Raw genomic sequence first — 15,325 nt, forward strand, 5'->3', positions numbered from 1 at the left:
TTTTTTTTTTACAGCTAATGTAGGTCAGGGTAAAGCAAGCAACATAGCAGACTTCATTTATTTTACCTCCAAGCACTGAGCAAATTCTTTCAAATATTTACTTCAGTCCAATATAACATGAGGAAGCTATTTGATTAATATTGTATATATTAAGGCTCACTAACCAGAATGCAGTGTAGTTTGCATTGCTGGAAATATCTCTTTAGTTTGAATTAAAGAGATAGCTGCAAAGAGAAACAGAGTATAGATGTGAAAATGTACACATTAGTAAAGGTCCTCTATATGATTATATAGTTAACCCAAAGTATGCAGTGTATTTAATATATTTTAGGAAAAAATAAGATCTTTTCATGTGGCTGTGGGTTCACTCCGGGCACTCCAGCTTCCTCCCACAGTCCAAAGACATGCAGTTAGTAAGGTTAGGTTAATTAGAGATTCTGAAGTGCCCATAGGTGTGAATGTAAGTGTGAATGGTTGTCTGTCTCTCTCTGTTAGCTCTGCGACAGGCTGATGACCTGTCCAGGGTGTAACCTTCCCTCTTTTCCTTTGGTTGCTGGGACAGGCTCTAGTCTATCTAGTGACCCTGAATTGATTAGATGGGTGTAAATTTATAAATTATTCATAGTCTTTCTTTACAAAAATTTTAAAAAGTTCCAGGAAATGTCCAGAAAAACAAAACAAAAGCATTGCCGTTTTTGCTTCAAGATCGTTTTCTCTTGCACCTCTAAGTGGATGCCATGGTGCTGTGAAAAAGGGTTAGGTGTTTTACAGAAGGTGTTTGCCCCCTTCCTGGTGTCTTTGTTTCTGTATATTACTGATATATAAATGTTTCAAATCATCAAATAATTTTGATGTTGGATAAAGAGACCCCAAATAAATAAAAAATGTAGTTTGTAAATAATCATTTCATTTATTAGGCAAAAAAAAAATCTGTCCTTTTTAAATTATGAATTAACTGTGATTAACAATATTTTTTTGAAAGCTGAGTTCAATTTCACCAGTCTGTGCCTGATTACTGATTACTTAAGTGCTTTCTATCTAACATTCACACTCCAGTGAGTGCATCAGAGAGCAACTGTATTTTGCCTATGGATACTTTAACACACAGACTGGTGCAGCCAATCCTCTGATCATCTTCTGCTCTACCTCCTGAGCTACTGCGACCCCTGTCTGACAAAGTAAAACCGGACCAAAGATCTCAAAAAGCAACACATCATGCCACGATCTAAAAAAACTCAAAAACTGATGAGAAGCAAAGTCATTGACATCTAGCAGTCTGGAAAGGGTTACAAAGCCACTTTTTAAAGCTTTGAGACTCCAGTGAATCACCATCTCCACAAATAGAGACTTCATCTGTGACGCATCCAGGAGGTCAAAAAAGAATCCAGAACAGGACTTAAAGAACTGTTGACAGTGAGTAAAGATTATGTGGCTGTGGCCAAAAATCGTATTCGCATTTTCAGTGTGTTTTTAGTAGACGTTAAAGTAAAACTCCACATTGACAGCATCTCCCTGAGGGATCAGTTCACGGTGCAGAACCCTGTGAATGTTTGGGGGAGAAAAGCATCCTTCAGATCTCTTTCCTCATCTAAAGCACTGAACCTTCAGCTAAAAACTGCTCTCAGCTGCTTGGTCGTGGTAAGAGGTCCAGCTATCAACACCAGCAGTGGACCTTCATGGGTAATACACATCAGTTTTAAAAAGAAGTCCTAGTTTGCTGTCTGTGCAGGTTTGAGATGAAATCCCAAGTGATCTTTATTGACATCTTGGGAGCTTCTGCAGCACTGGAAGCTGTCTGGGTATGCCCGAAATGATTATCTTGAACAGGAAATTAGCCAAACTTAAATTGGGTAAGGTTTTTATGGGCACTTAAGAAACATTATGTATTCTCCCAGGTAAAAAGACCTTATAATAAGAGAAAAAGAAGATCCATCCTGGCTTTAGATGATTTTCACACCAGGCTTCTACTTATTTAATATGCACATACCTCCTGCTAGCAGCTGCCATTTTGTTGGAGGAGACAAGCTCTTATCACCATCACACTAAAGAAACCCATGGAGTCTGCAGTCGCCACACAGCAGAAGGTCTGATCTGAGATGACCATCTTATTTAACCTGAGGAGTGAAATGGATCGGCACAGATGCTGGGAGGGATGAAGGTGTCATGAAGAGGTTTAAAGGAGGTTTTGCAAGGTTAAAAATTACCAGACAACCTCTTCCCCCATGACTTAGCAGTATGTGTGTGGCATGGGAAGAGCTACTGAATCTGATGTATTATTGTTCATGCAGAGAGTAGAGATATCCTGTGGGTAGTTAATATTGAACACAGCAGGTTCAGAGAGTAGCAAATGTTGGGATCTCAAATGCCCGTATGGGGTTAGAAGTGTGCGTGTGTCTAAGTGTGTAAGTGCATTTGTGTGACTTGGCACACTTATGTGCAATTACAAAAATGCCCCTCTGTGTGGTGGCTTGTTAAATGCTATTTGTGCTGTACCGTCTTGCATTACTTTTGCTTGATGCAGTGCATTTCCACAGGCTCTGCTAATGGTTTGGCATCTAGTTACTCTGGCATAATGTGTGTGTGAGAGTGATCGGTGGTTACGCACATTCATGAATTACAACAGCTGCTGTTTGTCTGCTAAAATGGTGGTGTAGTGGTGCTTTGCAGCATTTTTTGCTCTCTCTGAGGACCAAAGTCTCAGGAACTCTGCAGAAAGCATGATTCATCTCAGTAAATAAAAGCAGATGTTGAGCTTGGCTGCAATTTTGTCCGTCCAAAAATCACTCAAACATGTTTCTTTACTGTAAAACAGAATTTGTTGGCTGTTGTAATCACAGATAGACGGTGAAATTTTGCTTAATGTGTCAATACCCCACTGTTTTTGTTTTCTACTATTTGTTTTCTGATCAGTAAATGCAAATTTAAATTGATATTGTTAATCTATATCTATATTACCATAATTGATTCTTAATATTTGACGCATTGGAATAGTAAACACATTGGAAGTTCCTAAATTTTTTCACTTCCAGCTTGGTCAGATCCTGCGAAGCCCCTTCATGAAGTTTGTGGCTCACGCTGTCTCCTTCACCATCTTCCTGGGTCTCCTGGTCGTCAATGCTTCCGACCGCTTTGAAGGAGTAAAGAACCTTCCCAACGAGACCATCACAGACCATCCTCGACAGGTGTTCAGGGTCAAAACCACCCAGTTTTCCTGGACAGAGATGTTGATAATGAAGTGGGTATTGGGTAAGTCACCCTTTCAATCAAATCATACACACACACAGTGTGGCTGTGCACAGTTACAGCCAATTAAAATGCACATCAGTTGATTAGATTAGAATAGATTGTCCCTGTCAAAGCAGATTGTCCAACGTGATAAAAAATAACCTTGATGTGCCAAGTAAGCAAGGCACAGCTAAGCGTGTTCTTTTTTTGCAATGCGTGCACTTTATTATGTTATTAACCATGAATATACTTTGTCCTAGGTTTGCACATTTTTCTATGCTAATCCAAAGTTTCTTTTCAAGTTTTTTTCTACATACACCTTCACCATAAATCAGTAAACAGTCTGGAAATAGTCAGAAAACTTTTTGCCCACCTTTGATATGAGGTGTAATTCAAGTTTAATAGAGTGCCCTACCAGGCAAGTGAATGAAAGCCAAGGTTACAGAAACACAACAAATCATGCTCTTTTATCCTCCGAAGATCAAAAAGAAATTTTCTGGTTGGTACAGCGCAGACAGTAGCCCCGCTGAGTCCTAACGATAACCTGGAGGGAAATTGGGAGGTTGACCTGGGAGGCTGTGCAGAGGAAATATAAGAGGGAGAAACGGAATGAAAGAAAAATGGAAGGAAAGTTGGGAGTAGTTGAGGGCGACAAAAGAAAGCAGAGTAGGGTGTGTGCGTGGAATACAGGAAGGCAGGCGTGAGGAATCGAAGGAGATAGAAGAGGGTGACAGACAGGCAGACAAAGACAAACTTGGTGGATAAATAGCCCACAGCAGTATCTGTCAGAGCTCAGCTGCTTCCCATCTGCTTCCGCTCATGCACACACTTATAACAATATTATGTGTGTGGTCTGTGTATGTTGGTGCACATGTGCCTCTGTTTTTATTTGTTTATATGTAATGGCATCATTTTTTTTCCCATCTACAGTAAATTTTTAGCAGCCGCTGCACATGTGACTGTTTATCTACATGAATCTGTGAGTGTATGTGTGTGCATTGAGTGGTGGCTTAGTTAGATGTAGTAATTGTAATTCCGGTAGCATGCTTTGAAGGCCCAGTAATTGTTAGAGAGATGATACTGATCAGGGCGCCTTCTCTCTAGGCAATTTTAACTGTGTTTTGGCTCCAAATAGAGAATGGAGTGTGTATGTGTTTGCATCCACCTGATCTGTAAGTGCCACACGTCTGAGTGGTTCATTTTCAATTACAAGCTTTGTTGTCGACATCTGTTTGTACGTGCTTCATTTATGCATCCCTATATAAGTGCTGGCAACGGCCTCCTTATTTTTGTGTTATTTTTGTCTATATGTGTCTTTTATGTTCAGGCATGATTTGGTCAGAGTGCAAGGAGATCTGGAGTGACGGACCCAGGGAGTATGTCATGCACCTTTGGAATGTTCTGGACTTTGGTATGTTATCCATCTTCGTGGCATCCTTCACGGCACGCTTCATGGCATTCCTGAAGGCATCCAAGGCCCAGCAATATGTCGACATGCATGTACCAGATGACGACCTCAGCAACGCCTCACTGCCTGATGAAGTGGCTTATTTCACTTACGGTGAGTAGTCAATAAAAAGAATCATATAAGTTAAATATAAGCTACATTTATATTATAAATATTATTATCAATATTATATAGAGGTGCTTGAATCAGTGTTGGGCTACATCAGTCACTGATAAGGAATAGCAAATTAGATGAGTGCAAAAACGCCATTAATTACAGAAACCCGGACTGAACATGATACTTGAAGCTGAAAATGTATTTCTTTAGATCCGCAACCATTTTCCAAAATTGGCTCATTTTGAATTTGATGGCACCTATCAAAAGAAGATTTGACAGGGGGTAACAAAAAGGCTGAAAAGGGAAGTGGTTGTAAAAGGAAACAGCTTGAGGAGCATTTTGCATCTAATTAGGGTAACTGGCGACAGGTCAGCAACATGAGTGGGTATAAACAGAGCATCTTAGAAAGGCAGAGTTTCTCAGAAGATGAGCAGAGGTTCACCAATCTGCAAAAAAAACAAACGCATCTACAAATTGTAGAACAATATCAGAACAATGCTCCCCTGTGGAAAATTGTGAAGATGTCGAATATCTAATCAAAGGAGTCAGAGAATCTGGAAAAATCAGAGATGAGGCTGAAAATCAATATTGGAATACCTGTGATCTTCAGCCCCTCAGGCAGCACTGCATTCAAACAAGGTGTGATTCTGCCATGGAAATCATGACATGCGTGAGCTCAATAGCCAACTACAATACAGGTTAAAGGTCTGTCATGCAAAGAAGAAACAATATGTGAATAAATGTGCCATCTTGTCTGGACCAAAGTGAACTTAAAATGAACATCTCTGATGGTATGAGGTTGCTTTAGTTGTGGTACTGGCAACCTGCACATCTGGAAAGGCACCATCAGTCCTAAAAGGTATATACAGGTTTTAAATCAACATATGCTGCCATCCAGATGACATCTTTTTTCAGGGAAGGCCTTACATATTTATGAGAGAGAATATTAAAGCTATTACAACTTCATAGTAGACGAATCCAGATGCTGAACTCGACCCTCTGTAGTACAGACCTTTCAGGAACTGAAAAAACTTGGCACATCATGGAACAGAAAACTGGTCTTTTCAGTTACCAGATGTTTACTTGTTAAAAGAAGAGTGGTTGCATCCACTCTTCTTTTAATAAGTAAACATCTGGTGGTAAACATCATCCTGTCTCAGCTTTTTTGAGCCATGTTTGTTGGCATCAAATTCAAAATGAGCTAATATTTTTTCTAAAACACTGCATTTTCTCTCTCTAAAATTTGATATGTTTTGTTTGTTCCGTTGTGAATAAAATCTGGGTTAGTTCTCTTTTTAATTACGTTTTATGCAGCATCACTACTCCTTCAGAATTGGGGTTGTCACCTGGAGATCTTCACAGTAATAAAACAATCCCTGCAATGGTTGATTTGCTGCTACACACATGCTACTGCAGTCAGATGACCAGAATGAGTAAAAAAAGAATGACAAAAAAATCAACATTATCTTTAATCCCTGAATGATAAGCATGCATTCAGTTAAACACCAGGACAAAAACATGCCTCCACCATAGCAAACCCTGCCACAGGCTGCAGCCCACTGCACTGTGCACTTAGCGGTCCACTAATAGAACCTTCATCAGTGCTGTCATCTGGTGGCCTGACTCTGTCATGACATATCAATAAATCGATAAAGGTTCTATTACTGCACTCTCACATATAATCCTCATAAACCTTCCCCTAAATGTCCCAATATCTGTAAAGGTGTGAAAATGTTATACTAATAAACTATGATTTTGATAAAATAGTGAAATGGAAGCTATTTTTCTTTTATTTGACTCATCTCTCTTGTATCTTACATTGCCACCTAGCCACATCAGTCTTCTTTGATATCTCAGTTATTTCCTCTCTAGCTGTCCTTACTTCTCCTTGGACACACTATCCCTTTATCCCTTCCCTTTGCCGTCCACACAGCTCAGACTAATTTCTTTCCCTCCTCTTGCTTCACTCACTCTTCTCTTCAAACTTTTACTCTGACTTTCGTTTTTCCATTCCTCACTTAATCCATCTTCTTACTGCACCGTCTCCTTCGTCGAAATCCGTGCTTCTTAAAGCTGAGATTATTCTTCATAGAAACATATCTTACAAACATTTGGATCGCACTACAACCAGAGGTTTACTCAGTGCGCTGTAACCAAAAAGACTTTGAATAGCAAGCAATGGGACGATGAGTGACAAACTGCATGTGCACAGTAGAGTTTAAGGTAACACCGCTTTAACCCCTTCTTATGTAACGTTTAATATTTGGTTTATAAAGTGCTAGTACATATTTAGCATCAGCAACAGTTTCTAAACAGTTATTAGCAGATATTTAAATCTTGAATCCCTCCAAGCTGGCTTCTGAATTAAAATATGAATATCATTTCAGCACTAATTACAGAGTTTGTTTAACATATCAGATTTTATTTAGTGTAGTTAATTAGGTGAAAAAATGGCCAAAGATCCCTTTTAATGTCTGATTTGCTAATAAAATTATAATATTACAAAACAACCATTCTGTGGCTTATTCTCCCTTCAGCCAGAAACAAGTGGCGCCCATCAGATCCTCAGATCATCTCAGAAGGCCTGTACGCCATCGCCGTCGTTCTGAGCTTCTCTCGCATCGCCTACATACTGCCAGCCAATGAGAGCTTCGGACCCCTGCAGATTTCACTCGGGCGCACAGTCAAGGACATCTTCAAGTTTATGGTCATTTTCATCATGGTGTTTGTGGCCTTCATGATCGGCATGTTCAACCTGTACTCATATTACCTCGGAGCAAAGTACAACCCTGCCTTCACCACGTGAGTTATACCTGGCTGTCGGAGTGGAGTAGTATGTGCTGGGAGAATGTGTGTGACTATGTGTGGTCTGACCATCTCTCTCCATTTCTGAAATTTTGTCCCTTTCACTTCTCCAAAACTTTTCAGAAATATGGTGCAGCATTTTAAAACACAACCCCGCACTGATCATTTTACATAAGACGGCAAAAGGGAAAAAACAAATCTGTTAAAGTATTAAAGTTAAAGCACCCCAAGGACAGTATAAGACATGCCCTTTTGACTGAGGTCGTTCATTAAATCTGTGGTGTCTTATCAGAAGCAGAGATCGAACTTTAATCTACCCTCAGGCAATCAGTCTATTTGGTTAAATATAATATTGAGAAAGTGAATTGGATACACTGTTACTAAAATCTCAAGACACTGGTGAACTGTGATATGATTTCATAGCTTTAACAACATTGTGGATATGACACCAGTCATTTCCCTATCACCATTTTGTGTTTACTGAGCAAACCACTCTGCTACCGTGACCAAAAGAAAAATGAAATGAAACTGACATCACAGTAAGAGATATCAATGTCAGATTCAATCTGAGCTCTGGGAATTGCATCAATATTGATATCATTTCAAGGCCAGTACTGTCTGGAAGGAAAATGATACGGCAACTGGTTAATTATGAGGCCAAGCATTTCGACCTACTACTAAGATTTGACCATATCAAAGCAACAAGAGCAGCGAGGAGAGCCTGCTCCATATTTGTGCCAGGCAAGACGCAGTGGGCTCTATTAACCAGAAAGTAGACAGTGTTCTGTCTTTATCCTTGTTCTTTATACTATATTCTTCATGCAAAGTAAAATATTTTAAGCTTTTTTGTTTTCATTTTGATGATTATGGCTTATAGCTTCCTGTAAATCATAAATCCAGTATCTCAGATTATTAGAATATTTACTATGATTAATTAAAACTGGATTTACAGTACAAGAATATCCAACTTCTGTATACAGTCAATGCTCTGTTAGGGCTTCTTTACTAAGAGTTCTTGCATTAATGCAGCATGGCATGGAGGTGATCAGCTTGTGGCACTGTTACTGATGTCCAGGCTGCTTTGATACTGGTTTTCAGCTTCTCTGTATTTGTAATTCAGCTGTTTCTCATCTTCCTCTTAATAGTGCCCAACAGATTATCTATGTGATGCCGGTCAGGTGAGATAGTTAGCCAAACAAGCATAGTAATAACATGGTCAGGAAACCATGTGGAAATAGCATCTGCCCAGTGTGCCAAACCTAAGTCCTGCTGAAAACGTTAACGTGCATCTCCATACAGCTTGAAGGATGAAATGCTCCTAAATCTCCTGGTAGCTGCATTGTCTTTGGACTTAAAACACAGCGGACCAACCACCACTAGCACCGGCAGATGACAGGCATCGCAAATCATCACAGACTGTGGAAAATTCACTCTAAACTTAAAACACATTGGATTCTGTGCCTCTCTAATCACCAGACTTTAGGACCTTGATTTCTGAATGAAATGCAAAATTGACTTTCATCTGAATAGAGGACTTCGCCAGCAATTCAGTTGTTTTCATTCTTAATCGACAGACATTTCTGGCTCAGGCTCTCATTCAGGACTGGCTTGATATGAATGCAACAGTTGTTGCCCCTCTCCTGAAGATGTCTGTGTATGGTGGCTCTTGTTGCACTGACACCAGCCTCATCCATCCCCATGAAGCTCTCCAGATTATAGGCTTTTTTTTTCAACATTAATATTCTTCGACTGGGCACTCTCTGAACAGCCAGCCTTTTTACAGCAATTACCCTCACATGGAGGGTGTCGATAATGATGATCATCATCTGGACAGGTATCAAATCAGCAGTCATCCCGATGATTGTGATATGTGGCGTCTACTGAACAAGACCAAGAGAAGTATAGTACTTACACCATCTGAATGAGTTGTAATCATTTAGAAATGAACCCTTTTTTAAATATGTACAGTATGTACATATCCTCTTGCACCCTCTTGCTATTAGTCCTCATTCTGCACACACAAACTAACCAGGATGAACTCTGATGTTTCATAATTAAAAATCATGCAGTTGAAATTCTGCTTTTTGAATGCACTTCACTTCCTTAAGTGCTGCATTCATGGTATTATCAGGGTCATTCATTTTAAATATGGAAATGCACCATTTAGCTGAACAACTTGTACTAACCATCTGGTGCCATAAACCACCCATACAATTTTTAAAATATGTTTTCACTTCACTTTTTCAGTATCAGCCACCCCTGTTAATTCATTTTCATACAAATCATTTGTTTTGCAGTATAAATCTGCTTATAAAGCAACTGGATGCTTCAACAAATCAGTCTCAATCTTAGTTATTCTGCCTTTTTTTCTTCATTTTAGCTTCTCCGTGTCTCTGCTCACCCATCCTTTCCTATCAGCTGCGATCAAAGTGGCAGCGGATGTTTCACTGTCATTGTCGGATATTTGGAGGAAAGTTATCTGTCTTAGATTGCTGACAGAATCATTCTGTTTATCATCACTCATCTGAGAAAGAAAACACTCTCTGAGGTCTCGCTCTGTCACCTATCATTACTCATTTTCTGAGAGAAAGACATCTACAGATTTAAATAGCTCACATTACAATATATCTGCTCAATCCAGTAAAGCAAATCATGTGTTACAAGTTGGTTTGTAATTACTCTGGTATATACTGTTCTCTTATTTACTGAAAATACAGGAAAATTCTTTCATTGCTTTTTTTGTCTTGCTTTATTCACCCTCCTAGTTTAAAGAGAGCCTGGGATATTTGTTGAGTTTTGCTAACAAGCCCAAATCTAATTTGTAGATTTAGTGCAGCATGATTTTTGCCAGCTTGTGCTGTGATCTTATTTGCTGTTGCTTGTACAGCAGTTTATCACCGCAACACAACCACAGATGAAAAATTAGACTGCATATTGTTAGGATAACCTTAGCAGAGTATTATTACCGTTTTCGTTTTGGCCAGCTGTGCAGTGATTATAATTCAGTGTCCCTGGCAGAATCAACCATGTCAGACTGTTTGATATTCATCTGCCTGCCTGCCGTCTAATCTGCTTGTACACCTGTCAGTCCACCACCGTGCTTTTAGGTCTACATGTCCATTTGGTACAAAAGTATCAGTCTACAAAATCCAGAATGAACACTGCTAAGTGCCAAAAGCAGGTAAAAAATCTGTTCAGGGAGTAAATCTCAATAGGCTACCCTCCTGCCTGCCAGATAAATGTTTTTACCCAAATTGTAATGTAATAAAAGCTACGCTAAGAGCAGAGTTCTGCCTTATTTTGATGTCATTTACTGACACTGTTTTCATCCTCATTTTTCATTTTTTCCATTTTTTTTTGACATCTTTTAGTGGCCAGAGCTGCTGACCACTGGAAAGAAAACTATTAAATTCTTCTCAACAAAGTTACACAGTGTGATTAGTATTCACAGCTTAAAGCAACATACCATACAATTTCATCTTTATTTATAGAGAACTTTAAAACAACCACAGCTGACACAAAGTGCTGTACACTGGAACTAAATAATAAAAATGCATAAGCTATAGATAAAACCAAATAAAAACAGTCAAATATCTAAAAGAAAGACTAAAACTAGCTGGGGTCGAAACATAAAAACAGATGATATCAAATACCAGAAGCAGTGATAGGAATTCCCTGTTATTTGTTTACACCCTGTCCTCATATGTCCCTATCAGCCGTGATGTATGTGTACCCGGGAGTAATTACCAACTTTATGGCCCACTGAGCATTTGCCTTAAATGCCTTACCCTAGAATCCCTGATGATGAAAGGTGTGTGTCCAGACTTCTAGTGTGCGGGCTCTGCCTCTCCATGCTGACTCACTTTACACTTCTATGCTGTGCATATACAGTAACCCCTCTGCTGAGCCTCAGCATAGGGTCTCATAAGGCTGTGGGTTGTGCTTGGCTGCATGCATGGAGCCAGAGATTCAGGCAACGTGATGAGCAGGCAGACAGAGCAAAGAGTTAGCTGACAGAAAGGCGATTTCACCTGTAGAAACAGAGTCTAATGGGGTTGAAATGGTGAAAGATGGCCACAACCCGACATGCCGACATAATGTAGACTTCTCAAAAACCCAGGAACAAGTACAAAAAAAGACACAGTCATTTCCTTTGCGAGTGTGTGATCCAGCTCTGTCCATTGTCCTCTTATCACTTCACTCCTCTGCTTTAGAGATCAACATCAAGGCTGATTTTTTTTTTAAAAATCTCTCAACTTCTGCTCATTTTATCAACCTCTGACTGCATTTGGGTGGGTGGGTGGCTGGAAGGGAGCAAGGGGGAGGTTGTCCATGAATTCTGGACTCTTGATTGCATACTCTGGCTGGGGGAGCTGTATAAAGATGCTTTTCACATGGCAAAAATCTTAAATTCTGTTGTTGTCAGTTCAGCCACCAGAGGTCAGTCTCACATTCTCACCTAGTCCAAAGAGCGCTTGTCAGAGCAATGCCAGGACTAAACTGTGCAGAGAGACACTATTTGTTTTTGTTATTATTATTATTTTTATATATATATATATATAAATGCCATCTATCTGTGCATTATGTATTTTCTATGCCTTTCTCTCCCTTCAAAAGACACTGCCCCATCCATGTCTTTTGTTCCTCGCCATCCAGCAGAGCACTTGCTGTTTGCAGCAGCTTGTGGGTAGTTTAACTAAATTCATAACCTTTTTTTGGACTTTTTTGCTGTTTAGTGTGTGAGCACTCTTGCTTAGTGCTCACACACTAAACATCGTCATGGATTAACAGTAGCTTGATTATAGTATGACCACCTAAAAGTAACTTAAAACTTTGCAGGGAATAGCATATGATCACCATACGACCAATAGGTGTGGGAAACATTTTAAGAACACAAACAAAACAAGTGTCTTGTGTCATATACTCCCACCATGTTATCTAATATCTATAATGATCATGTCAGTAGTATGGACCCAAATGCAGGAGGCGAAATCGCTTAAACAAAAGCAACCTTCAGTCGCTTATAAGCCCTAAATAAGCAAAGATCCAAAAAACACAAGGGTGTAAAAAGGGCGTCAAAAGGAACACCTCTTAGCAGCACACGAGGGAGTGCACGCAGACACTTTGACAAAGAATAAAGGGGAAGATGGGGCTATTTATACAACAAGGGCTGATTTGAAACAAGAAACATGAGTGGGGCGAGGCACGGGTGAAAACAAAGGAGGGACTAAAACTAATGCAAGGCATGAAAGAAAACCGAGCTTCAAAGTAAAACAGGAAATAACTAAAAACCCCATTCTAGGCATGGTAACAGAGCCAGGAAAAAGAGCCACTAACAGACAGAGAAGACAATGGGAGCCACCAAATTTACCACTAATAAAAATCAAGACGAGAACCAAAACATGAACCAAAACAGCCATTGCTTGAATAACCATACAGTAAAATCAGGAATCAAAGACTCAGTTATATCACAAGAAAAAAGCTCACAATCTGCTAGAATAAATATCAAAATAGGAATCACAAATATGACTAAAAATCCAAAACCCCAATTAACAGAACCCAAGACTTGTAACATTTTTTAAAATACAGTCACCGGCCACTTCTTATATACAGCTTGTTTGTAGGGGTTGAGCCCTGTTTTGCTTCAGAACTGCCTTATTTCTTCATGGCACAGATTCAACAAGGTGCCGGAAACATTCCTCAGAGATTTTGTAACATATTGACATGATAGCATTACATAGTTGCTGCAGATTTGGCAACTGTACTTTGAGAATGTAAATCTCTCATTAGACTCAAATCTGGTGACCTTGTCTAAAAGAGCCATTTCAGTGTATTGAGCTCATTCAAGGATTCAAGGAGCTTTATTGTCATTCGCATCACATGTTTACATGAGGTGGAACGAAATGATGTACACACAGTCCCAGAGGGAAAAGAAACAGAATAACGAAGAAACAGAACTTTTAAAAAGTGATAAAAAATAGTTTTTTTTAAATAGATGGTCATGATTAGCAACAATGCTCAGGTGGGATGTGGTATTTAAATTCTTCAAATGTACTAAGGGCCCATAGTATGCCAAAAAAGCCCCCACATAGTTACACCACCACTGCCAGCCTGAATTGTTGATAAAAGCCAGAATCCATGCGTCCAGGGTCCTTGCAACCAGGCAACATTTTTTCAATCTTCTGTTGCTGAATTTTAGTGAGTCAGTACAAATCGTAGCCTCAGTTTCCTGGTTTAGCTGGCAGAAGTGGCATGCAATGTGTTCTACTTATGTAGCCCATCTGCTTCAAGATTCAACATGCTGTGCACTCAATGCTCTTGTGCATATCTTGGTTGTAATAAGTAGTTATCTGAGTTATTATCTTATCAGCTCGAAGCAGTCTTTCCATCCTCCTCTGACCTCTAGCATCAACAAGGATGCCAAGAGAACTGTCACCCACTGGATATTTCTTTTTCAGACCATTCTGTAAACCATAGAAATGGTTGTGCAGGAAAAATCCCAGTAGATCCACAGTTTCTGAAATAGTCAGATTAAAAGTCACCTTTCTTCCCCTTTTAGATGCTCGGTTTGAACTTCAGCAGATTGTCCTGATCTTGTCTACATGCCTAAGCGGATTGAGTCACTGCCACATGGATGATAGACATTTGCATTAATGAGCAGCTAAGCAGGTATACCTGGTAAATGAATTTCTGAGGGCATCTCAGCATTTAGATAGTAGCAAGAACACACTTAATCTATGTTCATATTATTAAGAGATCTTTGGCAAAAATCTTCTCTCCTGTAACTCTACACTACTAAATGGCGAGTTGACAATGGCAGCATCTTCTCCACCACGTGATGAGTGACAAGGATCTCAATTGCCCTCAAAGTAACAGCATTAGCTTTCTAAAAGGGAGCTGTTATACTCAATGGGCCTCTCTGCTTGTGTTGTGAAGCTGTACTTAGTTTACTGGTGCTTCTTAAAAATTAGAAATGGTTCTCTTTCAGCTCTCTCAGCTGGCAGACACTTGTCACCTCGAGATAATTTACATTTCACTGTAAAGTTTCCACTCAAAAACTCTAAAATGAAGCTAATACTTCAACTACATAAATGCTTTTATCTGTCCCATATCACTGGCTGAAGTACACATGTGCGCTGACACAAGAGCAAAATTGGATATCTTCTGCTTATATGGCACTATCTGCCACAAAAGAGACAGGAAAATGGGGGCAAATATTAACAGTAACAGATTTCTTTTTTGAAAAAGTATAAAACTGCTCACTTGAATTGTAAAACTATTGTGTTAGTCGTTACAATGAAAAGGTAATTTAAGTACTCTGCTAGTCTCTGCAGCAAAAGGTGTACTACTCAAGCTGGGACGCAGTGGGAGGGATGTGAAAGGAAGAAGCAGCATATGAGAGAGGAGTGAAGCTGAGGATATCGTTTTTCCTCACACATATATACTCAGTGACACTAGAGCAAAAACTGACTCACATAAACACACAGCTTGATAAGGCTTAATGGGGACTGAGCTGTAATAGCCACACACCGGACCCTATCTCCTGAGGTGTGAAGACACTTCTGACTCACACATTTAAAAAAACAAAACAAAACCAAAAAGCTCTTTGTTAAGAGCCCACACAGTTATTTTTTCACAAGTGCAAATACACTGTAACACACACACACACACATCCTTGCTGTGTTTGTGTTTACATACTAGGTGCTTATACAGACATTACAAACATTTATG

The 15,325-nt window shown here is 39.5% G+C and overlaps 1 protein-coding gene across 1 annotated transcript in view; it reads left to right on the top strand.

Annotated features, from left to right (window-relative positions):
* The window catches only part of trpc7b (transient receptor potential cation channel, subfamily C, member 7b), a 47,826-nt gene that overhangs the window by 17,723 nt on the left and 14,778 nt on the right, over nt 1–15,325 (top strand). Inside the window, exons 3-5 of the mRNA XM_005723195.1 lie at nt 3,030–3,246; nt 4,553–4,786; nt 7,327–7,591. Coding sequence (XP_005723252.1) covers nt 3,030–3,246; nt 4,553–4,786; nt 7,327–7,591 — 716 coding nt within the window. The remainder of the gene's footprint in view (nt 1–3,029; nt 3,247–4,552; nt 4,787–7,326; nt 7,592–15,325) is intronic.

This window comes from Pundamilia nyererei, unplaced genomic scaffold, assembly GCF_000239375.1.
Source record: "Pundamilia nyererei isolate P.nyererei 1_Seehausen unplaced genomic scaffold, PunNye1.0 scaffold00008, whole genome shotgun sequence".
NCBI lineage: Eukaryota > Metazoa > Chordata > Actinopteri > Cichliformes > Cichlidae > Pundamilia > Pundamilia nyererei.